The sequence below is a fragment of the Cervus elaphus genome, chromosome 1, assembly GCF_910594005.1.
Source record: "Cervus elaphus chromosome 1, mCerEla1.1, whole genome shotgun sequence".
Taxonomy (NCBI): Eukaryota; Metazoa; Chordata; class Mammalia; order Artiodactyla; family Cervidae; genus Cervus; species Cervus elaphus.
The window spans coordinates 92,893,035-92,920,318 of NC_057815.1; the positions used below are offsets into that span (position 1 = coordinate 92,893,035).

A 27,284-nucleotide genomic window follows, 5' to 3' on the forward strand; every position below is an offset into this window, starting at 1 on the left:
TCAACTTAGTATGACAGGTACATATGAGTCGTACTCAACCCGTCAAAGAGAGATGAAGCTTGACATTTCATAAAGATGGGGAGACAGCTTTCATGCAGATTCCTGTAGTAGGGAAAGGTACTTCAGTACAAGCTGAGCTCAACTCTCAGAAAAGAAAGTTGGGAGACTTTTAAAACACTGGGACATGCTAAAGGAAACTAGGGAAAGAGGATAAAGGGAGGGGAAGCTGGTCATGTGGTTAAGCCATGTGTGTCTTCTCACTGGTGCTTATCAAAGTCAAACTCCTTACCCTTCCAAAGACTGCAGGACAGAGCCCGATCCTCCAAGATTGTACTTCAAAGGGATGACTCCCAAGTCCTTGAGAAAGACATTTCTGGATCAGGGACAATCCATTCCAGAGGGACAGAGTAAGAATTTTATAATTGTAAGTTTTCTAACAAATGATCGAAGAAAAAGGAGGTCAGAAACCTACTGAACAAGGAGTAAGTTCTTTGGACAGTCTTGAACTTTCTCATGCAAGAATTTTAAGGGGGCTGGAGTTATCCCAGGAGCATGGCCCTGAATTGTTCTTAGAAACTATTTCTAGCATTTGTGCGAGTCTCTTAGTGTGTAGGGTGGACAAAATCATCTGGGCTGACAATTCAGACTTTGAAAGTTTACAGGTCAAGTGTGAAGCCTAGTCAGGAAGGGGGTCCAGAGCATCTGACTCAAGTTTGATCAAGCAGAGAGTTGTGAAGTCTGAAGGGTCTCCATACGACTCCTATGTGCTCCAGGCAACTTCACTGGTCCTGGGGGAAGGGCAGGTAAATAACTATCTGGCCAGACTCAGTATGCCAGCTCTATATCTGCCACCTCGACATATTGTGACAGGGCCCAACACGAAGGAGTGTGAAGGATTGAAGGATTCCAGAGACCTTGAGAAAACTTGAAAGCTCAGAGCAGAAGCCCTTCCAGGATGCCTTCATCAGGATTGACTCAGATCTTCAAAGCTTCCCTAGTCTCCCTAAGGGAGCTTGAACCAAAGTCCTGGTTGAGCCTCAGAGACTCTAAAAGCCCAGCAGCATGCAGAATGTGGTTGTGGATCTCCACCTTGCATCCCTTCTCAGGGACAATATTCCAGGGGGAGCATGTTAAGATCAACTCCCACTAGCTTGCATAGGAATCATATCTGCTCATTTGTTCACATGTTAAGGAGATCGACTCCCACTAACTTTCACAAGAATCATATCAGCTCATTTGTTTATGAACTTTTTGTTTGTTTGTTTGTTTGTTTTCAGTTGGGGTCCCCCTTTTCATGCCGGTGTATATCAACCTGAAATCGATTCTAGCAATGTACCGCAGAAGGGCCTGGAAGGTGAGTAACTCGATTCCTTCTCAAAAGCTAGATCAGGCTGGTAGAAAAGGGAAAATGTAAATGCTTGGTCCTTTCCAGATGTAGCTTCCTTGAGTACCAGGATATAAGATTTAGCCAGTTTTATATCCACTAGCTTAACTTTCAAGCACTTCTTTCCGCAGGACATTGCCTGGGTCAGCAGCTTTTATATCCGCTATTTCATCACATTTGGCCCTTTCTATGGAATCTTCGGAACCATGGTGCTCATATATTTAGTCAAGTAAGGAAACATTATATTCTCCTACTCTTATTACCTGGATGGTCCTCTTACCTTCCTTAACTGAGCTATTTATGATTAGCAATGATTAGCATATTATGACACCAGACCACATTCTTGTAACTGAAACGTTTCCAAGAAAATGTGGGGTAAAGCAGCTGAAGTAGTTGAGTTTCTTGGAAATTGAATTTCCCAATAATGCCTTTTTTCCCCACGTGATTAATTCCCAATTGCAGTATAGTAATCCCTCAGCATCTGAGGAGGATTAGTCCCTAGACCCACCTCAGTTACCGAAATCCAAAGATATTCAGGCTCCATAGTCATCTATCCAGTATGTGGTTCCTCAACTGTGGATTCAGGCAAGCACTAATCTTGTAGTACTGTGTGTTTACTTAAAAATATCCACATTTAAGTGGACCTGCATGTTTCTCAAAGGAAAATTGCATTCTGCCTGATCACCAAGTCCTTCAAACTGTAATCCAGCTGGACATCATAATTCTTACCGAAGGTAGTAGGAGCCCAGTTTTTTAAAAAGTTATTTTATGACTAGAGATTTTCCCCACATCAAAAGCACTTTAAACTGAATCACCCCGTTCACCTCGCGATGCATCCCTCTCTCATCACTCGCGTCCCTGCTCACAGCAGCGGCAGGGGCTCCTCCGCATCAGGCGGTCTGCTGACGGCTCACGGTGGGCCTCCCTGCTGGCTCAGACAGCAACGCGCCCGCCTGCATGGTGGGAGACCCGGGCTCCATCCCTGGGTGGGGGAGATCCCCCGAAGAAGGAAACGGCAACGTGCCCGCCTGCATTGTGGGAGACCCGGGCTCCATCCCTGGGTGGGGGAGATCCCCCGGAGAAGGAAACGGCAACCCGCTCCAGTATTCTTGCCTGGAAAATTCCATGGATGCAGGAGCTGGTGGGCTACAGTCCACGGGGTCGCAAAGAGTCAGGCACGTCTGAGCGACTTCACTCACTCTACATGCATTACCTTATTTCATGTAATCAAAAATGCAAAAAAAAAAAAAGTAAAAAAAAAAAAAAAAAAAAAAAAAAAAAACAACCCGGCAATGTAGATAGTATCAATTTCGTTTTTCTGGTAAGAGAACTAAAGTTCAGAGAAATGAAATCACTTACTCAAGAGCAAATAAAGGCCAGTAGCAGTGCCAAATCACAACTTGTACCCAGTTCTATCTGATGACATCAGCCAAGCTATTAATCACGTTGCATATATGCTTAAGTTTTTGTTGCTTTAGTCACAAAGTCATGTCTGACTCTTTTGCGACCCCATGGACTGTAGCCTGCCAGGCTCCTCTGCTCTGGGGGTTTCACAGGCAAGAATACTGGAGTCGGTTGCCAGTTCTTTGTCCAGGACATCTTCCTGACCCAAGAATCAAACCCAGATCTCCTGCATTGGCAGATGGAATCTTGACCACTGAACCAGCAGGGAAGCCTGACCTTCAGTTATCTAGGTATTTTCTGAGCCTTGCACCAACGCCTTCAGAAAATACTGGGGACACTGCTCTGGTACAGTAGGCTGCAAGACAGGGAGTGTGACTGATTCCCTAGTGTGCCATCTTTAGATATAAAAAGTCTACAAAGATGAAAAATAAATAACCACCACTTTATTGGATCTTTTGAGTTACTGCCATTTCCTCTAATGCTCAGCCAGATCTGCAAGTGGGTATGCAAGCCCAGTGACTGGAACTGAAACTCCCCAAGGAGTGATCACATCTTCCTTTTATTCTCTTAAAGGTTTCTTGAGAGTCCGTGGCTTGCATATATTACCCAGATGAGCCACATACCAATGAAAGTGAGCAACGAGGAGAACCAGGACTGGTTCAGCACTCAGGTAATAATGCTGTTCTTGGGAAAGCATCCATCAAAGCATCCTGATTACCATCTGCTTACCTCAAATAATATTTATTAGAGGCTTGCCAGGGGCCAGGCGCTGTCAGCTGTTTTGCATGTAGCTACATGTAGCTATGTGCTCAGAGTATTCCCACTTTAAAAATGATAAAATTGAGGTAGAATAAGTTATATAAGTTGTGTAAGATCACACAGCTAACTGGTAGAAGCAGGTTTTAGTTATTTATTTGGCCACACTGTGTGGCATGCAGAGTGTTAGTTCTCCTACCAGGGATCAAACCTGTGGTTAGTACACAGTTTTAACCTGTGGACCAGCGGGAGTTCCCTAGAAGCAGGTTTTAAACATTGGCAGTTTGATTTCAGAACCTTTGCTCTTCAGTTTGGTTCAGTTAAGTCACTCAGTCATGTCGAGCTCTCTGCGACCCAATGAACTGCAGCACGCCAGGCCTCCCTGTCCATCACGAACTCCCGGAGTTTACCCAAACCCATGTCCGTTGAGTCAGTGATAACATCCAACCATCTCATTCTCTGTCGTCCCCTTCTCCTCCTGCCCTCAATCTTTCCCAGCATCAGGGTCTTTTCCAATGAGTCAACTCTTCGCATCAGATGGCCAAAGTATTGTAGTTTCAACTTCAACATCAGTCCTTCCAATGAACACCCAGGACTGATGTCCTTTAGGATGAACTGGTTGGATCTCCTTGCAGTCCAAGGGACTCTCAAGAGTTTTTGCTCTTAACCAAGTCTTATAAACTACAGCCAAAGGGTCAGTCTAGCCCAGTGTGTGTTTTTGTAGTCTTATTGGAACACAGTCACACTAATACATTACATATTCTCTATGATAGCTTTTATTCTTAAACAGTAGAACTGCATAGCTGTGATGCAAAATAAAAACATTTACTGGGTAGCACGTTACAGGCAAGGTTTACTAAACCTGCCCCAACATGAATGTTTCAATGAATCTTTCAATCTTTCAATGAATCTCACACTCCTAGAATAACAGAAGGAAGAACCCTGGAATCCCCCTCATTTCATTGTATAGGTGGTGGGGCCCAGAGAGGAGACTGCCTTCTCTGCAAGCATGCTGTTAACGATTAAAAGATTTGTGACCCATGCGAATAAAACTGCCCCCTAAGCCTAATACTGGCTGTGCCGTGATTAAGTGGAGAATCCAGGCATCATACTGCTTCCTCCTCCATGCCCATTTCCATATTCAGTGGACACTCCACACAGTAGTGCTTCTCAATCTTTTTGGTCAAGAAACTACTCTTAAAACTTATTGAGGACATCAAAGAGCTTTCATTTGTGGAAGTTATATCCACTGATAGTTACTGTATTTGAAACTGAATCTGAGAGTTTTAAAATATCTGTTAATTTTAAAATAACAAGATAAAGCCAATTAAGGTTAACATCAGAATGATGACATCATCCCATGTTTAATAGCCTCTGGTAAAACCCATGCTATAAGCATGCATGAATGAGAATGAAAAAGGCAAATACTGTTTCAGAAGTATTATGCGGATCATTTTGACCTTGAAGATCCCCTGAAAGTGTCCTAGGGAACCCCAAGGTGCTCTAAAGTACACTTCGAGGAACCATGACTTAGAATAACTGCAAAAATAACATTCAAAATGGCAACAACCCTAACAAGGATTAAATCTTAGAAAGGCACTGAATAAAATCACATTCATAAGCATTCTAAGTAGTCTGGAGAATCCTATGAACTTCTTCTCAGTCTGTCTTTGAATAAAATAAAATACATGAGATTAAAAAGGAAGCTACTTGTATATATTAATAAATGTATTTCTATGAACAAAACCCTTGATTAAAGCCCTTGTATGCTTTATTCCCCATTTAGAAGTCCTTTAAGTCTATTCTGTGGTAATAACATTCAAACTCCTATAATTTCTACCAGAGTCTTACAATCCCACTTCCATCTGCCAAACTCCTTACTCATGACACCTTAGTCTTCTGATTTTGAGGGCAAATAGTGACTTAGTCCACTCAAATCCTATTTACTTCTTCATATCTATTGCCTTATCAATACTTCTTAGAAAAATGTCTTATTTCCTTTATAATTGTCAGGTCCCTGAGACCTGAGACTTATTTCTATCCCTCATGGTTTGTTACACAAAATGTGTACTCCATAAGCACTTGCTGAATGATGGATGAATAACAGAGTAACTAAATCTCTTGTTTGTCATGAGTTCATTTACATCTAATGTAAGCTTTTTCTTTGCAGGTCTTGGCCACCTGTAATGTTGAACAATCCTTTTTCAACGACTGGTTCACTGGGCACTTGAACTTCCAAATTGAGCACCAGTGAGTAAGAGAAATAGTTCACGATAAAGGGCAAGGGCTGTTACTAGTAACTGCCCTCCATATAGTCCAGAGCGGAGCAGTAGACTCGCAATCTTAAGGGAAAAAAATGAACCAGGATTCTCTAAAGGATTAACAACAATGTTAAGGAAAGGAAGAAAGAAATGAAGGAAGTGTCACAACTGCGAGTACATGGCGTGAAATCTTGGAAAAGTATCAGTGACTCAGTTTCCAGAATCCTATGGGCTTAGGAATCTCTTTGCATTTGCTTTGTTGGCAAAACCTAAGAAAAATCAGGACACTTGGGTAACCAACTTGTGTTCAAACTTAACTATGCTATAATTCAAATATTTACTTATCTGTGTCTTTAGAGCCAAGGTTACAAAATAAATGAAGTGGAGTCCCTGCTGCAATTTCTAAATGGTATCTGGAAATCCTTTACCAATGGGCCAGTTACAGAGAGGAAATGGGTAGTTCACGCCTTGATGCAAGTTAAAACATTTAGAGTCAATTTCTCCAGGGTATCAGGGGAGAGGCTTTGCACATTCTCTTTGTCTAAGCCATGTGAGTCTATGATAGTCAAAGAAGGAACAAGACCTTATTTGTCCAAGGAATTTTTTTCCTTCTATTTGTCATATTAGGGCTTGAAATTTTCAGCAAAAAATTACTCCTCATAGTTTTGTTAAAGGAGAGGTTTACATCCAAGACTGTCATCTGGCTGACTAATGAAAACTTGGGATTAAAAATCCATCTCTCCTCACTTCTTATTCCTTTCTTGGGACTGTTAGCTATTTACCATGACTTAATATACATTCATCTGTTCTTGCTAAGGAAGTTAGAAAGACAGAAACTAAGACAGAGATTAGTAGGGACAAGGTGGGAGATTGAGTATCTCCAGATCTCTGGGTAGTTCTAAATGGTAGAAAGTTCTAAATGGTACACTTTCATTTGATCAGGCCAAAAATCAACAGTTGATGGAGCTAAAACATATTCTCTTAATTCTTCCTAAACACCTGCCACCCACAAGGCTTGTAGAGGGTTAAGAGCTGACTCATTTGAAACGACCCTGATGTTGGGAAAGACTGAAGGCAAGAGGCGAAGGGGACCGTAGAGGATGAGATGGTTAGATGGCATCACCGATTCAATAACATGAGTTTGGGTAAACTCCGGGAGTTGGGGATGGACAGGGAGGCCGGGCGTGCTGCTGTTCATGGGGTCAGAAAGACTCAGACATGACTGAGCGACTGAACTGAACTGAACTGAAGGGATAAGATGAGTCTGCCAGCAAGTCTTTTAACTTCCCAGAACAAAAGTATTGTGCAAGGTCAAGGTTGGGTCTGTGTGGCTGATCCCATTTTATTTTGTTAAAGGGGAAAGGGAGCTTTGGGTTTCTCTTTAGGTCTGAAAAGTTTTATATCTCCTCTGTTTCCCTAGTCTGTTTCCCACAATGCCACGCCATAATTACCACAAGGTGGCACCTCTGGTGAAGTCACTGTGTGCCAAGCATGGACTGCCGTATGTGAATAAGCCCATGTTGAAGGCATTTGGAGATACTCTCAGGTAATAACAGTCCCCCAACCCACAGCTCTCATTTCCCTTCACTGCTGGTCCCCAGACTCTTCACTGCTTTATAAATCATTCAGTCAATAGCTATTTATTAAGAAACATTCATGTGCCCAGCATGGACAGGAGGCTTTACAAGGAACAACACTAACAGAGAAATGATAACAGTCATTCCTACCATTTACCTGCTACCTTCTAGGTACTTCTTAGTGAAAATACCTTGGTGCCAAACTTAATTACAAGCTTCTTATAAACCAGGGTTCTGTATTATTTGTCTTTGTATCACCCACAAAGCCTTGACATGCTTTAGAACTTAACCAGTAGGAGGGACTCTCCATTCATCTGGATCAGGGTTGAAAACTAAGATGCTTGCAGGGTCTGGTGGGACAGGCAGGGGTGACTCTTCCTGTAGGTACTGAGAATCCACACTCATCCTAAAGTTTGCACAGCTCCCTAGAGAATCCTGTGCCCATCAAAGTAACAGCCAAAACCTTGGCTGATTTTTTTTTTTTTTTTAATTTTCAGATTAGGAAAAAGAAAAACAGTACCTTATTAATATGAATAAAGAAGCCATCAAGGCTTGACCTGGTCAGATCTGACCCCGGAACAGTGATCCATCTTCACTTTCTACCACTGCCCTCCTCCTTTCCTGCCCTCCAGATATCTGACCTCACTTCACTTGCTACATAACTCGCTATCCCTTGCCCATGACACATCCTTGGTCACTTTTTCTTCTACCTAGAATAATCTGCCAACCTGCCTTCCCCCTCCTGTCACCTTCTCAAGTTCCATTCACTCTCCAAAGCTCACCTGAAAGGTCTTTTCTTCATCTCAGTCCTCCCTTGCCCCCAAGACTAAACCTGTCACATGCTTGCTTCTCTTCATGTCTGACTTTTATCACAATCATGATTAAATAGCATGTTGGGTAATATGTGTCTCCCAGTGCAGACCAGGAGCTCCAGGTGGACAAGACTCTCATCACTCCCATTCAGTGCTGTGTCACCAGAGCCTAGGAAAATGTTTCACTTTATAAAGTAGGAGAGGTAGGTGGATACAGGACGAGTTGGTTTATAGTCATATGGTTTATCTTACAGAGATTCAGCAGAGCTTTTTCTTTTAATACTGGAGAGAAGGAAAGTGATGCTTTGGAGTACAGAAAAGCATAAAACAAAATATCAGTCTCCTCCTTATAGAAAATGTGAGCTTGCCTTCTAAAACATAAATCAGTGTATTTGACTCCCTCCGCCGGACAAGATAGAAAGTGGTCTTTCAGATATAGCTGAAAATGACAATGTTGTAAAGTATTAAGTAAAAGAGCAAATGTTCCATGAAGTAGCTCCTTTGACCTGATTCTCACCTACTCATGATTTTCTCTGCTCCTCTTGCAGGGCCCTGAAGAAGTACGGAGCCCTCTGGAAGGAGGCATACTGCATGCATCCACAAACATAATGCAGATGTGCAGGTGCTAAAGAGAAAACCACAGGCCCCAAAAGTGTCACTTGTACTAAAGCCCATGATACCAAACCTCTACAATACCTGACATAATTGCAGTTACAGCCTTCCCCAGAAATGTAATCTTAATCAACTAGTCTGGAATTTTGGGGTAGGTGACGTGGTGGTAATTTGTTGTGTTTTACTCCTTCTCCATTCCTGCCCCTGGCCCAGAGAAAGAAAATATATATATATATCTGCATGATAAAACCCTTGTAATTCCTCCACCCCCCCCCCAAAAAAAAAGAAGGTGTCTGCCCTCAATATACTTTGCTGATGGCTTCCTTGCCCCTCCTTTCTTCCTATAAAAACCTTCCATTTGCACAACCCCTCAGTATTCCCTTCCGCTTTCTAACTGGGATATTGCTTGATTCAGAAGTCATTGAATAAAGCCAATGAAATCTTTAAATTTACTCAGTTGAATTTTTGTTTAATAGCTTGTTCAATAAGCTTCCCATAGGAGGACACCAAGGCCTATTACTTTCACAATTTCCCAGATCACTGAGCATGGCGTTAGAATTCAGATGATCAATCCTGTGCATCATGTTGGCCCTCTGCTCACTATCCACCTGAATAAAGATGGCTTAATTGGGCAGGCTTCCATTTAAACTAAATGACTCATGAGAGTTATGTTACAGTCCTACCTGAAATTCTTCAGTGGATTCCCATTGCCCTTGGAATAAAGTTGCAATCTGCAACCTGGTGATTGCCAGCAGACGACCAGCGCCGGCCTTCCTCCAGGAACCCTCTCCCACCTTGTGCCCCTCCCTCCTCAGCTTCAGGCCCAGGCAGCCAAAGCAGGCACAGGGGAAGAATGTCTGACCTCAAATAACACCCAAAAACTAAGTCTCCACACCACCTCATGGGAACCAAAGGATCAGGACATGACTGGAACTTGAATGCCAGAATCCTTTTAGAAGTGAAGGATTCTCCATCCTAGAAGATCCCAGGTTGAAGCTTCAACTATATCCTATCATAAATGGACAAGTTCCAAAGCCCAGTAGTTGAAACCTGCTCCAATAACATTTCTGCCAACGAATACATCCTCCACAAACTCATAATGTTTGACCGAACCCCAGATCAAAGACACAGATTTGAGCCCTTCCCATGTCTCCTTGCCAGTTGGCCTCAAAATAACACTCTTCTCAAGAGCTGGTGCCATAGTATTGTTTTCTACGTGCTTCAAGCAGTGAGCCCTTTGTTTGGTAAAGATTTCAGGGAAGCCTCCACATTAATTCAAGGCCTCCTTGTGATATACTCTGTAGTAATTACTAGAGGTATATTTTTACATCCATTTGTGTGATTCTTTAGTCTTCTGCTGTAACCTGCAATGTCCATAAGAGTAGAGACTGCCTGACATGATAGAGACACTCAATGAAGACATGCAGAAAGAAGGAAGGCAGGGAAGGAGCTGGAGGGGAGAAATGAAGGAGGGAAAGAAGGAAGTGTCAACTATAAATTGGCACTTGACAGCTACCTCTACAAGGAATAAATCAATTGCTGCTGCAGCTGCTGACATTCAATACCCTCTGAAAGAAATTTAGAGTGGAGAACAGGAATGAGGCACTCTGTGCTCTTGGAAAAACTGGCAGGACAGGTATTCAGATAGTCAGATATTTTCAGGAGAAGATTTTTTCAGCCCAGTTATTACATCTGTTCATATCCAGAAAAACTCATTAATGGTGAATCTGCTCCTCATGACTGGCAGCAAATATCTGCCAAAATGTGTGCATGACTGCAGGTCCCCTCTTCACTAAAATCATATATGACACTTACCTCATCCCCTAACAAGACACTGAAATGTTTTCAGAGATAAAAGAACAAAACTGTAAGTCAGGCAGCAGTTCCTCTTTGGAGCAGTTTCTCAGAGCTATCAGAAATGCTGTCTCCCAGGCTGGAGTCCTCATTTTGCTCCAACAAAACTTAACTCACAGCTCTCATGTTGCGCCTTTCTTTCAGTCTACAGGAGGAAGGAAGGGAGGGAGGGAGGGAGGATGCAGGAAGAAAAAGCTGTGTGTAAATGTTGCTGTTGTTCAGTAGCTAAGCTGTGTTGAACTCTTTGTGACCCAGTGAACTGCAGCACGGCAGGCTTCCTGGTCCTTCGCTGTCTCCCGGGGTTTGCTCAAACTCATGTCCATTGAGTCAGGGATGCCATCTAACCATCTCATACTCTGTCGCCCACTTCTCTTCAGTCTCTCGTAACATCAGGGTCTTTTCCAATGAGTCGGCTCTTCAAAATAGGTGGCCAAATCCTGAAGTTTCAACTTCAGCATCAGTCCTTCCAGTGTATACTCAGGGTTGATTTCTTTTAGGATTGACTAGTTTAATCTCTAGGCTATCCAAGGGACTCTTGAGAGTCTTCTCCATTACAATGGAAAAGCATCAATTCTTTGGAGCTCAGTCTTCTTAATGGTCCAAATCTCACATCTGTACATAACTACTGGAAAAACTAAAGCTTTGACTATACGGACCTTTGTTGACAAAATGCTGTAAATGTAATTCCTTCTAACTAGAGAGTAAGATGAACTTTATCAAACTTGTAAGGAGCATTTCTATACTCTAACTGAATTATTAAAATTCTTAGCAACAGTTATGAGCACCTCCTAAGCTGTAAATACTGAGTTGCGCCCTTCATAAGTACTATTCCATTTAGTCCTCACACAGTTAGAAAGGGCAAGTTTTATAATTAATCTCATTTTATAAATAAAAACATGACACTTAAGGGAGGCCAAGCAACTTGCCTGATGGCACAGGTAAGTTGAGTATAGTCTCAGATGCAGGAATATCTGACTCTGTAGTCCACATTCATTAACATTCAAGAAACCAAAAGTAAAGGGGAATTAAGTTGCATTACAAGTCATGAGCAGTGGGCACATCTGAACTAATAGTTTCCCAGGAGCTGATGGAATATGCATTAAAGTAGTTATCATTCCACCTCACTAAGAACAGCCACCTGGGGAGGGGAAGATACAAGAAACATAGGACAGGCACAGCAGCAGCATAGTAAGAATGCCTGTTGGCTAGTCTCTACTCCCCAATCCTTAAAGAGTATTATCCAACTCAGAAGAATTCACTGGGAGAGATTCAAGCAGAGATTTAACATTTCAGAAGGGACAGACACTGCAAAAAGCATGGAAGAACAGAACAGAGAATTGGATTCGAGATTTTGGGATAACGTAGCATGAATTCAACCTGGGAAAAGTTCCCTTTCCCTGTGGCTTTTCTCTGACACTCTATTTCCTTGAAAGTCTCCCTCCTTTCGATAGAATCAGGTAATAAAAAAATTGCCTACATATTCAGTCGGGCATTAGATAAGGGTGACTGATTGAATTAGAAATCAGGAATCTCAGTCCTAATTTCAGCTCCTCAGTACCCTGCTATGAAATTGGCCATGTCTCTCACACATTGCCTCAATCTGTAAAATACGTGGATGCATAATATTAGCTGGCTTATTTGCAACATAGCATTGCTGGGACAACCAAATAAAGTAAGGCAATTAGAATACTTTCATAAGCCAGGAACACTCATTCAGATGCTGGTTGTTATTAATGTAATGAGGGTTCTTCCCATCCTGGACCATCAAATCAAGAGCAAGTTCGAGGTCAAGCAGATTCACAGGACAGAAAGACACTGAACCATCTTAATGGTGAAGAGGGCACATTTCCTTCGATGAGAGGATTATGAGTCACAAGTCAGACCATGATTTCTCCTATCACAACAGGTAACACCTGGGAGTCACCTTCCACTTCTGACTTTACTCAGTCCCCTGGAACCAGCAGCCAGATCTCAAGCCAGAGGAATAGTGAGTCATGGGCTCCAGTTTTCCCAACTTCCAATTAACCATGTGAGTGCACAATGCTCTAGTGGAAATCTACCAAATCTATCATTTGTTGCTTAAACAACACACTGTAAAGGATTTTCTGGACTATTCTCTTGTTAATAATCGACCTGAAGGACACAAAATATAGATTAAACTTAACTCTACTCAGAGGAGGAATATAATCAGGTACATATTTTTGCACACATTTATTTATGAAAATTTGCATAAAGACAGTTGTGTTGAAAGAATTTACCAGTGAACATCTATCTGTTTAGCCATAATCAAACTTTTGAAGTTACATTTTAATAAACTTGTTTTATTTTATATATATCCATCTACCTGTCTATATATCCATTAATCTATCCTTTTTACGTGCTTCAAAGTAAATTTCCAGGGGCTTATTTTTAAAACTAAACCTCAGATTATGCAAATAACAAAGTTCATTTCTCATCTTCAATAAAGAATTGTGTAGCAGCTTCACCTTTAAGGGAGTTTTATTGGAATTTTGCAACGTGAAGGGAATATAACATGGTTAATATCGTGCAAAATAAATTAATTCAGTACAAACCTTCTTGTGCAAACCTTTATCCTTCATTATTTATTGAGTACTTCAATATTTTTTGAGTGCTTATCATGTGTCAGACTCGGACCAGTTAATGTGACCCAGAGACCCAGGAGCCCAGGTTCTTGAAGCTTACAATCTAGTATAAAAAATAAATAAATATATATATAAATGGAAGAAAATCCCAAATCATCACATCTGAAGAAAACAAAAGGGTGTTTTGAGAGTGATAAGCAGGGACTAATCAAAATAAGGAGGGTCATGGAAAAGTGACCACAAGAAGAATATGAAAGAGTCTGCAATCAGATTCGAAGGAGCAGCGAAGGAACAGTGGCATCAACCAAGTGCAAAGGCCCGAAGGCAGGAATAAGCTTCTGTTCAAAGAACACAGCAGGAGGCCTGAATGACAGTGGAATAGTGTCCCAGTTTTTCCCTCAATGTTACTTCAACTTCACTTCTTCAGTGTATTTTGCCTTGACTTTTCAGGGGCATTCAAAAAGAATTTTCTAGATAAGCAACAAGGATAAATTATAGAGCACAGGGAATTATAGCCATTATCTGGTAATAATTTTAGTGGGGTATAAACTGTAAAAATGCTGGAGCATCATGATGTACACCTGAAACTAAAAATAATATTGTGAATCAATGATACTTCAGTAAAAAATAATAAAAGTATTTTCTATTTTTTGTACAAGCATAGTTTTCTCTGGGAAATTCTCCCAGATTTAACTGACTAGGTAAATCTCCCTTCATGAGCTCTGTGTCCTGTGTGCCTCACTTATACAATTTATTTCTGCCTGTGCAACCACTGAAAACTGAAAACTCCGTGAGGGTAGTGACCACCCTGTATTTTGTTACCATTTTATCACCAGGCCCACTCCAATGTTTGGCATTGACCAGGTATTCAATAATGTTTTAAAGAATAATTAATCATTCTTCTCTTAACAAGCATTCCAAAACTCCTTGTAATTGCTGCCTAGAATCCAGCTGTAATCCTGATGCTCTCTGTTCCATATGGAGATTCAGTTCAGTTCAGTCACTCAGTCGTGTCTGACTCTTGCGACCCCATGAACCACAGCACACCAGGACTCCTTATCCATTACCAACACCCGGTTTGTTGGCAAAGTAATGCCTCTGCTTTTTAATATGCTGTCTAGGTTGCTCATAACTTTCTTTTCAAGGAGTAAGCACCTTTTAATATCATGGCTGCAATGACCATCTATAGTGATTTTGGAGCCCAGAAAAATAAAGCCACTGTTTACACTGTTTCCCTATCTATTTGCCATGAAGTGATGGGACCGGATGCCGTGATCTTAGTATTCTGAATGCTGAGTTTTAAGCCAACTTTTTCAATCTCCTCTTTCACATTCATCAAGAGGCTTTTTAGTTCCTCTTCACTTTTGTCATAAGGATGGTGTCATCTGCATATCTGAGGTTATTGATATTTCTCCTGGCGATATTGATTCCAGCTTGTGCTTCCTCCAGCCCAGAGTTTCTCATGATGTACTCTGCATATAAGTTAAATAAGCAGGGTGACAATATACAGCCTTGACATACTCCTTTTCCTATTTGGAGCCAGTCTGTTGGTCCATGGCCAGTTCTGTTGCTTCCTGACATGCATACAGGTTTCTCAATTAGTTACAAAGAAAAGTAATCTGAGAAAACCAGAATAAAAGGAAAATTTCCAATCTTAACAACAACAACAAAAGAACATTTCCCAATTCCAGGAGGCGTTCACATCCTCCCAGAAGTTTTGAAAGCTTCTGCTCATGTGTTGAATTAAAACAACTCTTCCTTTCAATGGGGGAGAGCTAATGCACCTGACCCAGCATGATGCCAGTGTAGGCAGTCAGCAGAGAGGGAGTCCAGCCCCTCCTTCCAGGGGTCAGGCCACACCATCCTCTGGGTTGTGATTGGCTCCAGCTCTTGACTAAGGGACATTTAATGATGAATAAGAACGCTGCGAAATGATCAGCCAGCAGAGAGAGAGAAGAGAGAAAGTTAGACTAATCTTCTTGGGTGCAGGGAAAAGGTAGTACGGTCTTCATCAGGACAAAAAAGACTCAGGACAGAGAAGTGAGACGCTGGGAAAGATCTCACTGTCAGCTTTGCCAAGAGTCAAGTAGGCTAAAAAGTTTTCTGTGTAGGCTTCTTACTTCATTGAATAAAAGGATAGCAAAAAGATCATTCCGTAGTTCAATCAGGTGAGGATTAGAAATTCCAGGTGTCAAGCCAGAAATTCTAAAAGTATAAAGACAATGACGTTTGAAGAAAAGCCTGAGGGCAATGGGGGCCTTGTAGATGAGAACCAGCTGTACCTAGGTGCGAGGCAACAGGCAAACAGGAAACCAGGAGCAAGTGGGAAAGCCAAGTTCTCTGCAAGGCAGGAGGTAAATGACAAGTGCAACTTGCCCAGAAAAAGCCTCAACATGTACACCTGGCAGGAGATCCAGAGACACAGTCAGGAGACTGACCAGTGGCTGGTGATCAATCGCAAGGTCTACGATGTTACTGGCTGGGCGGACAGGCATCCCGGTGGGCGCAAGGTCCTCAGCCACTACGCTGGGGAGGACGCCACGGTAAGGAACTCAAAGTCTGTCCTTTCTCTCTCTCTTCCAGCTTCTGGGTGGCTGGAACTTTGGCCGTCTTTCCAAAAGCATTTCAAGTATGTGTTCAAGCTCCATGATCACTCATCTCCTCCCAAACCATTTTTTCAGGATTCCAATCCCGCAAAAAATTAAAAGCTAATTAAGCCTCAAGGTCTAGCTATTATTTACACTAGTTTTGGGGTGAGCTCAGGTGCTGACAGTAGATACTATGTGTATTTCAGGTTTTGGTTTTTGTTCTTGGCATTATGTTTTTTTGTTTTGTTTTGTTTTGAAATGGAGTCATTGTCTTATAAGAAGAAAGTTACAAATAGGTGAGTAAAATCTGGAAAAATCGTCTTCACTCATGTAGAAATTTCTCAGACTCCTACAACTGGGGTGCGTGAAATAGCAATTCATCTCGAGCATCAAAATGTTGAACGATGTTGAAGGCGTACAGTGACACAGACTTTTAGACTTTGTAGAGTTCTTTTTTGTCGTGTAGTTCATTCAATGTGATACAGGTAATACAACCACTTTTATGGAAGAAGTAACTGAAATCAGAGTGGTTAAGTGACTGACCCAAGTTCACCCAGCCATCAGATCTCAGATTCAAAACACTTATCTTTCTTAACTTTCAGTCTTAACCACTTTCCTTCACTGTTTTTCCTCATAACTCTCCTCCACCAAAATAGCTGAAAAAATAGACTTTCAATGGATGCCTAAAATACCATGTATCATGTGTGTTAAGTTGCTTCAGCTGCATCCAATTCTTTGCGACCCTATGGACCACATCCGGCCAGGCACCTCTGTCCTTGGGATTCTCCAGGCATGAATACTGGAGTGTGTTGCCATGCTCTTTTCCAGGGGATCTTCCTGACCCAGGGATTGAACCTGTATCTCTTACTTCTTGAGCATTGGCAGGAGTGTTCTTATATTAGCACCACTTGGGAAGCTCAAAGATACCATAGACACATTCAAATGCATGACCTCACTTAAACCTCATCATCAGGAAAGTGAATGGTATTCCCATATTAAAGATGGAAAAAACTAATACTAAAACATGAAAATAATGTGTCTCAGAGCACACAAATAACAGTGACAAACTTTTAAATCAGATAATTCCTTTTTTTACTATAAAGCCTTGACAGCTGATCTTAAAAATAAAATTTCCATTTAATATTAAAGAGGGAGGTTTCTCAATCTTTAAATGCATTTAGAAATCCATTCTAAAATATTCTATAAGAAAGTTGATTTTAGCCCAATTAGGAACTTTTTCACCACATTATACACATGAAAAAATGCAGAATAAAAGGTGTTAAATAAACTAATTCAATATCAGAAAATTAGCATATTATAGAGTAGAAATTTAAAGTTTTTTTTTTTTTAATGTTACCCTTGTTGTTTTCATGTTAGTATATAATTTTTCCAACTGGCTTCAAAGCATAGGATTAAAAATATTGATTCATGAAGCTCTGCTCTGTGTTACTTGACTGATAAAAACAGAATACAGAAGCACACGGCAAGTTTGCAAAGAAGGAAGGATTTTGTTTTTTGACACTAGCAACATCTTCTTTCCCCAATTCTCATTTACCCCCAATTTCTCAACTTCTCTGTCTGGTCAGAGTCTTCTACCATCTTCGCATCTTGATTCTGCAGTTAGAGGAATTCCTCTCTGAGCAGACCCTTCCACATCCCCACCACTCTGGTCTGATCTGATATTTTTAAAACAAAGCTCAACCTTTTCCTGGGAAAGTGTTCATGAGCTTGTAGCGCATGATGGGAGTCTCACATGTGTCAGGAAGACCCTAGGAAGCCAGAGAGCTGAGGACAGAAGAAGCCAAGTGACAGGCATTTGTGCAAGAATCAGGGGAAAGATTAACAAAAATAAAGGGAAAAAATACTTGTTGATGTATGACAGAAAACCACAAAATTCTGTAAAGAAATTATACTTCACTTAAAAAAATAAAGTGGCAAAAAAGAGGAAAAAATACCACAGATCTCATCTCCACAACACAAAGAAAATATGGACAATGCTTTTCTAACACAAGTCACAGAATCAGCTCAGAGGATGTGTTAGAAAAATATGTACCTTCAACCACCTTAAATATAACTGGTAGAGATAGCTTGCAGCAAGCAGCTCAGCTGATGAATTTGTACTTTGCTGGTGAGTTTTATCTCCCAGAAGTCAGAGAAAGACCATGATTCTGCATCCAATTCTAGTCAACAAGGAAGAATTGAACCTTATCGGAAAATACCCACAACACCCCAGGATTTGTGTCTTGAGGATGAACACCCTGAGCATGGTCAGCCATGTGCCTCACACTTTTAGAAGGCAGATCCAGAATGTTCAGAGAAAAGTCTCCAGGGGATGATGGCTACAGAAGAATGGAAGGGTGCCAGGAGAATTGGGACAACCGTGATATTCCATGGCCACTCAGAGTACATGGAGCCTGAGGTGTGGTGCACTGGTTATATAAGCCTGGGAAAGTCTCTGAAATGCTCTGGAACTCAGCTTCATCATCTGCATAGTGGGAACGACCTTACCCATCTAACTGGTAAATGAGACAAATGCTTGTAAAGGGTTTAGCATAATACCAGATGCACCTTTCATTAAACAATAGCTATTGTTATTCATATCACAGCATCCATAGCCTCAGAGATGTGACTCAAATTTCCTGTTTACCACCTGCTTAGAAGTCCTGATTGTTTGTTGCCAACTCTTTGGGAGCAGAGGAGTAGGTGGTGGAGAACGGCATGCTCTCTAGGGAAGGAGGGAAGACCATGAAGTCAGAGAACCTGAGGTCAAATGCTGTCTCTCTACAGCCTAAAAAGTGTTTGCAGGTTGTGCCCTGAAAGGCAAATGTGCACCAAATATGATGTCTGTGCACAAGCCCTGGACCATAGCTGCACCTGCCCAGAGGGGGGCATCTTTCCTTATTTACATAGAAACTTCGCCAAGCCTCCATCCTTCTCATGAAAAGTATATAATGATACCAAGGTAATTTGTTCCATAGGGTCACTCACTCATTCATTCATTCATGCAGTGAATCATTCTAAAACTTTTTGAGGTGTCCAGTCTAATGAGTAAGAGTACAAATTTGGGAATGAAAGAGGTGTGGTTTGTATCTGGGCTCCACCACTTACCAGGAATGTCCTGAGAACCTTGATGAAATCCTTGGAACCTCAGCTCCTTTATCTAGAAAGTGGCATAATGATACTTCTCTCTTAGTTCAGTTGTCAAAGTCAGCAGAGATAAAATAAAGGTTTTCTTCTTATACCTGGCACAGATTAAACATTCAAAAATGACATTTATTATTACTTAGGTGTTCTGAGATAAGTTGTCATTTCTTCCAAGGAATTTTTACTAGAGTTATAACTAGTACAGTCACTCATTTGTGTCCAACTCTTTGTGATCCCATGGACTGCAGCACAACAGGCCTGCCTGTCCATCACCAGCTCGCAGAGTTTAGTTAAACTCATGTCCACTGAGTCAGTGATGCCATTCAACCACCTCATCCTCTTTCATCTTCTTCTCCTCCCACCTACAATCTTTCCTAGCATCAGGATCTTATCAAATGAGTCAGCTCTTTGCATTGGATGGCAAAAGCATTGGAGTTTCAGCTTCAACATTGTCCTTCCAATGAACACCCAGGACCGATCTCCTTTAGGATGGACTGGTTGGATCTCCTTGCAGTCCAAGGAACTCTAAAGAGTCTTCTCCAACACCATATTTCAAAAGCATCAATTCTTCAGCACTCAGCTTTCTTTATAGGCCACCTCTCACATCCATACATGAATACTGGGGAAAAACCATGGCCTTGAGTAGACGGACCTTCGTTGGCAAAGTAACATCTCTGCTTTTTAATATGCTATCTAGGTTGGTCATAACTTTTCTCCCAAGGAGTAAGTGTCTTTTAATTTCATGGCTGCCGTTACCATCTGCAGTGATTTTGGAGCCCCCCAAATAAAGTCTGACACTGTTTCCAATGTTTCTCCATCTATTTGCCATGAACTGATGGGACCAGATGCCATGATCTTCATTTTCTGAATGTTGCACTTTAAGCCAACTTTTTCACTCTCCTCTTTCACTTTCATCAGGAGGCTGTTTAGTTCTTCTTCACTTTCTGCCATAAGGGTGGTGTTATCTGCATATCTGATGTTATTGATATTTCTCTCAGCAATCTCGATTCCAGCTTGCACTTCATCCAGCCCAGAGTTTTTCCTGATGTACTCTGCATATAAGTTAAATAAGCAGGGTGACAATATATAGCCTTGACTCACTCCTTTTCCTATTTGGACCCAGTCTGTTGTTCCGTGGTCAGTTCTAGCTGTTGCTTCCTGACCTGCAAACAGGTTTCACAAGAGGCAGGTCAGGTGGTCTGGTATTCCCAACTCTTTCAGAATTTTCCACATATTTTTGTGATCCACACAGTCAAAGGCTTTGGCATAGTCAATAAGGCAGAAATAGATGTTCTTCTGGAACTCCCTTGCTTTTTCAATAATCCAGCGGATGTTGGCAATTTGGACTCTGGTCCCTATACCATTTCTGAATCCACCTTGAACATCTGGAAATTCACGGTTCATGCAATAATGAAGCCTGACTTGGAGAATTTTGAACATTAATTTACTAGCCTGTGAGATGAGTGCAGTTGTGCGGTAGTTTGAGCATTCTTTGGCATTGACTTTCTTTGGGATTGGAATGAAAATTGACCTTTTCCAGTTCTGTGGCCACTCCTGAGCATTCCAAATTTGCTGCCATATTGAGTGCAGCACTTTCACAGCATCATCTTTTAGGATTTGAAATAGCTTAACTGGAATTCCATCACCTCCACTAGCTTTGTTCATAGTGATGCTTCCTAAGGCCCACTTGACTTCACATTCCAGGATGTCTGGCTCTAGGTTAGTGATCACATCATCGTGATTATCTGGGTTGTGAAGATCTTTTTTGTATAGTTCTTCTGTGTATCCTTACCACCTTTTCTTAATATCTTCTGCTTCTGTTAGGTCCATACAATTTCTGTTCTTTATTGAGCCCATCTTTGCATGAAATGTTCCCTTGGTATCTCTAACTTTCTTGAAGAGATCTCTAGTCTTTCCCATTCTATTATTTTTCTCTATTTCTTTGCACTGATCTCTCAGGAAGGCTTTCTTATCTCTCCTTGCTATTCTTTGGAACTCTGCATTCAAATGGGTATTTCTCTCCTTTTCTCCTTTGCTTTTCACATCTCTTCTTTTCACAGCTATTTCTAAGGCCCCCTCAGACAGCCATTTTGCTTTTTTGCATTTCTTTTCCTTGGGGATGTTCTTGCTCCCTTTCTCCTGTACAATGTCATGAACCTCCATCTATAGTTCATCAGGCATTTTATCTGTCAGATCTAGGCCCTTGAATCTATTTCTCACTTCCACTGTATAATTGTAAGGGATTTGATTTAGGTCATACCAGAAAGATCTAGTGGTTTTCCCCACTTTCTTCAATTTAAGTCTGAATTTGGCAATAAGGAGTTCATGATCTGAGCCACAGTCACCTTACGGTCTTACTTTTGCTGACTCTATAGAGCTTCTCAACCTCTGGCTGCAAAGAATATAATATATCTGATTTTGGTGTTGACGATCTGGTGATGTCCATCTGTAGAGTCTTCTCTTGTGTTGTTGGAAGAGGGTAAGTCTATTATACAAGGCACAGGCACATGAATTCCTGTTATTGCGTGTATTGTTTATCTGATTTTTTTCAAATTGTATGATTGGAAATTAATGCACAATACCAATAAATAAAATAAAGGCTTAGATTTCCTCACCTGGAAAAGCTTACCTATGAAAAGCCAGAAACAACCTATAAGTCCAACAAGAAGAATTAATTATATAAATTACAATATGTCCATATGAAGCATGCTGCATGCTAAGTTGTGCTTAGTTACTTCAGTCATGTCTGACTCTGGGCAACCCTATGGACCAGAACCCAAGGCTCCTCTGTCCTTCGCGATTCTCCAGACAAGAATACTGAAGTGGGTTGTCCTGTCCTCCTTCAGGGGAATCTTCCCTACCCAGGGATCGAACCTGCATCTCTTATGTCTCCTGCGTTGGCAGGTGGGTTTTTTACTTCTAGTGCCACCTGGGAAGTCCCGAGTTTTATGTAAGTAAGTTGACAATATTTCTGGGCTCCACAAAAGACGTAAACACAATCTTGTGAGGTGCGCACAAGAGCAGCATGTTCAGAACAAAGAAGCCAGGGTTATTATCCAATGTGCATGGTCAGCCACCCTCTTATGCCTGAACATCATGCTCTGAGAGGGACACTGAGAATCTCAAACTCTTCATCAGAATAACAATCGAATATGACAGGAAAGAGATGACAAAAGCCTAGAGGAAATATAGCAAAATTTATTTCATCTGTTTGGGAGACTGCAAGGTGGAAGAGGATAGAGCTGCTTGCAGGTCCAAAAGAGTCAGTCATGTGGAATCAATAGAGGCAAGGCTGGGGCAGGGGAAGAGAGGATGTGTACACAGGTGGGATACAAATCAGGTTCACATCGTGAATAAGCACCAGCAGAATAGGTGTCCCGGCTTGGCCATGTCCTTTGCTTAGCACAATCCTGGTCAATATGATGGCTTGAGGATGAGAAGAGGGGAAGGAGGAAGAGAGGATGAAGGGTGTGGGAGGTAAAGAAAAAGACAAGAGAAGGAGAAGGGGGAGAACTCTGGGCAAAGGACTCTGGATTTTGCCATCACTGTAGGTCTTCCTTTCCTCCCACTGCAGGTAATAACATTTCTCTAGCCCAACATCCCTCCCTACTTCCAATCCTACAAGGAAATCAACCAGGATTCTGAGCTGTTTGTAAAAGGAAAGTTGTCATCAGTAATAACTGCATTTTTGTGGGCTGTCAACATTTTTTTTTTACTTTAAAATTAAATTTTAATTTGATTCTCATTTGAATGATGGCTCAAGTTGAAAAATAGGTACGATATTAAAGAGGCAAGTGCAGTTAAAGTGCTAATGGGTGATAACGGCAATGAAGACGGACTCTTTTTCAAATGCCAGCCTGGAGGTTAAGTAAAGGTTGAAGATCAAGAAGAGTTAGTCAAGGCAGAATGGATACAGGTATCTGTCTGGCTGAGTCCCTTTGCTGTCTGCCTGAAATTATCACAGAATTGTCAATAGGGTATGGTCCCATATAAAAAAAAAAAAAAATTAAGAGTCAAAACAAAGGAAGGAGTCCACGGAACATGCTGAAGTCCTGAATAAGGCACTGGCAATAGAAATGAAGAAGAGAGGATGGATAACCAGGAGACATAATTTATAATAGGGGATAAGTGGCTGGGTAAGTAAGCAGGAGTAAGGAGTCTAAACTGCCTGATGGATGACTTATGTAGGTAAGTGGGTGGCAGTTGCCATTATGAGATAATGAAGCCAGGAAGATGAACATGTTTGGTGGGGACATTGGAGAGAGAGCGAATCTGGCCTGGAGCTCAGTAAATATATCACAGGAAAAAAATCTCAAATAATGAAAGGTCTCAAATAATAGAGTGAGTTATGGCAAAAAATAGCCCTCTGTTTATCCCTGTGGGTGGAGGGGAATCTTGGTGACTTCATGTAAACATTCTCCACTCCAAAGTGGCTCTTTTCCAGAACAAAAGTAAAGAGTATATTCTCCCCATAAATAAGCCTACTCAAAACTGGTGATCTCCCAGAAATACGAGTGACCTTGATTTAGCATTTGCCTTGAAACAGGTGAGATCTCAGAAGGAACCAGGAAAGCAATTACCCAAAGATGTAGGAATAGGTGTCCACGGTTGGGTATTGAATATTCTGGTGAGGTTTTTTTTTTTTTTTTTTTTGACTGTGCTGCAAGGCATGGGGGACCTTAGTTGCCCAACAAGGATTGAACCCACACCCCTCCATTGGAAGAATCGAGTCTTAATCACCAGACTGACAGGGAAGTCCCCTGGTGAGCTTTTTGAAATAAGTAAATCAAAATCTATGTTCTAGTTACAGTGATTTTGTGACTATGTACATATATTCACTATGGGTGCTTTTTTTAAATTATTTTTTCTGAATATGTGGAAATTTCAACCCAATTCAGATGAACAAAATAATAATAATATGAAAATATTATTTAATTTAATTAATATTATTAATTATTTAATTAATAAATTTAATGGCATCTGATTCCAAAGCTTAAGCTCTTTGATGCTAAGCTAACACTTCAGCAAGGTTTTATAATGACTGAACAAATGAGTGAGGGAGTAAATGAGCCCATGGAACAGACTAAGTAGTATCCAAAGTTAGAAAACAAATTGAATCTTGAGTGATTAAGCAATTTTCCCAAAATAAACCACACACTGCACTGCTCCCTATGCTGTATTTTGGTGTAAATTTTATAGGCACACACTTTGGTTGATTGCAGAACAAGATTTGGCAAATAGAGTGTCTCCTGGATTTCAACCCACACATCCCTCTAGGCCAAGTGCCTTGATGCAGGGCACAGCCTGTATACAGTAGGTAAATTGTAAGGACATGATCCTTCTTAGGCCTTCTCACTTCACATACTTGTCTCTCCCAGTAGGGATCATACTACTCTTCCAATAAAGGACAGCTATCCATCCCCCATTAAATAACAGCAAAAAATCAGCAGGATTTCCAAAGTCACTTGTGAAAGCAAAGATAATTACATCTTTCCACTGCGTTGATACTGTTTGGGAAAGAATCAGTCTTAAGAGGAGCTATGGTGTAAATTTATGAATAGGTTAGGAAATAGAGATGATGGTTGAGAGGTGAATCAAAAGATAACAGAGGAAAATGAGAGAGTATAAAGTAGTTAAGAGGTCAGAAAATAGAGATGCTGAGAGCGGGGAAGAGACAGCAGTGCTTAAGACCCATATCCTTGAACTCAATACTTCTCAACTTTCTCCTTGTTAGAGAAATCATATACTGCTCTATTCATCCACCCTTTCCCTTACTCATGAGACATCTCTTGATCACATGCCATATTCCAGGCACAGCAAGAAACATCAGGTATAATTTAATCAATAGTGCATGGTCTCAGTCTTCAAAAAAGTCAAAAGCCACTAAGAAGGCCTTTGTGAATACACAGGTTCACTGCAATATCATTTGAAAAGATTTAGGAACACAGTGTCATGAGAGCCCAGAAGAGATCATAAATAACTTTCCTGACTATGTTAAGAAGGCATATTTCATCTGGATGTTCAAGAATGAGAAGGAACTTTTAAGTTGAAAAAATGGAGGAAAGTAGTCAAGGCAAAGGGAGCCGTATGTATCACAAAGCTTCAGAACTACACAGAGCCATGGAATGTTTATTGAACAGGGAGACTTACACTGGACAGGATGAGGCCTGAAGGGTATGGTGAGAGGCAAACCTGGAGAAGTAGGTTGGGGCCACAGACAAAGTGATGCACGTGATTAAAACCTAAGGTGGGAAACACCTTTACTAACTGCCTAGCATGCATGTACTGGTCTTAATATCCTCCCAAAACAATCTTGTATCACCCTTCTTTCAGGAAAATAACTGTTCATGTTAAGGCTGGAATGGACATTATGGCTTCATGGCTTTAAAGCCACATAGACCTGAGTTCAAATCCTGTCTCTCCCACTTACTGTGGAAATGTCCTGAGATTTGGAGTCTTTATATGTATAACAAAATGATGGAAATTCACAGAACTAAGTTGATGATGCTGAGTTGGCCCATAGAGTACCTTGTACATAGGATATACTAAAAAAAAATGGTGTTACTCCCTCTCCCCTTCACTTACCCCAGACTTTCTTCAGGAGCAGCATATTTGCCAAATAATGTTAATTAAAAAAAAAAAAAAAAAAAAAAAAAGAAAAGAAAAAAATCTATTATGAAGGTCTTTTGAGAAGGAAATCTCACAACTTACTCTGTATCTAGACTCTAATAGGCACATTCCTTCTAATTGAATATTCTAAGACTGCCTAAGCCACTTTTGTGCTGCCCATTAATACAGTGAAAAGAGTTCCACACAGCAAGGCAGTTCTTACTCTTCTGGAAAACTCTGTGGGTCTTCAGTCTCTGTTGTCACAGTACTGACCTGTGAATTTTGCTGAAGATCAGAAGAAACAGTGAACCCAGAGGAACATTGGCATCAGCACACTGTTCCAGGGCTCCGGATGACTGCTCAGAGTAAGATGCAAATCCAGGGCCTCACCCTCCTCTACACTCTGATCTTGATCCCTCAGAGTGTTTCTCACCCTCATCTGTTCCTTAACAAAGGCAGAACATGATTTTTCAGTATGGGCCACCCTGAAACGTTTAGTCACATTGGTAATCACCGAATGACTCTCATCCTGTTAGGTAAACTAACTTTAGAGTCATTGAATGTGACACGAAAACACATCTTTGAAAGCAGCATTTCCCGAGGGGGTCAGAGAAAGTGTACAAAGGCAGAATGAAGAGTAGAGCCTGGACTGGTTCTAGCAGATACAAATCCCTTCTTACATCAGTCAATCTAGAAAAGTGAGTCTAAAGAGTTGATATTGCACCTCTCTGAATAACCTCATTCACTATATATATATATATATATATATATATATATATATATATATATACACATCATACAAGCCTACACATATGAAAATGCTGTATGTGTAGGCTTGCATGTAGTTCTAGATATATCTAAAATCACTTTAGATTTTGATGATGGAGGGTTCATTGTATTCACTGAAACAATTCAGAGCTCACTCCGAATGGAGTATGGAAAGAAAATCTCCAAACTGTTATATTTTATTGAAGAGAAGGAAGGCAGGTAGCTCTTATCCCTGTGTGTCTTAGTCATTCAGTCATGTTCAACTCTGCAACGCCATGGACTGTAGTCCACCAGGCTCCTCTGTCCATGGAATTCTGCAGGCAAGAATACTGGAATGGGTAGCCTTTCCCTTCTCCAGGTGATCTTCCCAACCCAGGGATCTAACAGGGCTCTCCTGTATTGCAGGCAGATTCTTTACCATCTGAGCCACCAAGGAAGCCCAGAGGTATACACATAGGAAAGAGAACTAATATGTCTGAGAATTTACTATAAGCCACGCAGATTCTAATCAGTTCACTTAATTTTTATAATAACTTTATATATTGAGTAGCTATTACTGTCACTCCCATGTTAGGGAGGAGAAAACAGGAGCATGGACTGGTCAAGAGACTTGTCCACAATTACACAGCAAGTATCGAACTTGGGTGGAGGAAGGCTGCTCGGGGATACAGTTTCTTGATCAGCACCATGCAACACCACCACTCCAAAGTATTGTGTATGGATTCCGCACATTCAAATTCAAACCTTGGTTATTTTTCTTCATACTAAATCCTTCCTATTCTCAAAGCCATAATAGCAAGAAGTCCATTATCTTTCTCTTGGAGAAGCCTCCTTCCCCCCCAAGAGCAGTTTAAATCCCCGCAGGAAAAAATAAAAAAGACTGTCTCTTATTTCCAAACTTAAGCAGGACAT

General features: G+C 41.1%; 2 protein-coding genes across 2 annotated transcripts in view; both read left to right on the top strand.

Annotated features, from left to right (window-relative positions):
- LOC122674249 (fatty acid desaturase 2-like protein FADS2B) overlaps nt 1-9,215 on the top strand; it is a 43,116-nt gene extending 33,901 nt beyond the window's left edge. Inside the window, exons 7-12 of the mRNA XM_043872470.1 lie at nt 1,278-1,354; nt 1,501-1,613; nt 3,362-3,458; nt 5,715-5,794; nt 7,226-7,351; nt 8,743-9,215. Coding sequence (XP_043728405.1) covers nt 1,278-1,354; nt 1,501-1,613; nt 3,362-3,458; nt 5,715-5,794; nt 7,226-7,351; nt 8,743-8,803 — 554 coding nt within the window. The 3' untranslated portion in view covers nt 8,804-9,215. The remainder of the gene's footprint in view (nt 1-1,277; nt 1,355-1,500; nt 1,614-3,361; nt 3,459-5,714; nt 5,795-7,225; nt 7,352-8,742) is intronic.
- A 6,270-nt stretch (nt 9,216-15,485) lies between these two features.
- LOC122702889 (fatty acid desaturase 2-like protein FADS2B) overlaps nt 15,486-27,284 on the top strand; it is a 60,149-nt gene continuing 48,350 nt past the window's right edge. The window contains exon 1 of the mRNA XM_043916848.1: nt 15,486-15,806. Within this exon, the coding sequence (XP_043772783.1) occupies nt 15,486-15,806 (321 nt within the window). The remainder of the gene's footprint in view (nt 15,807-27,284) is intronic.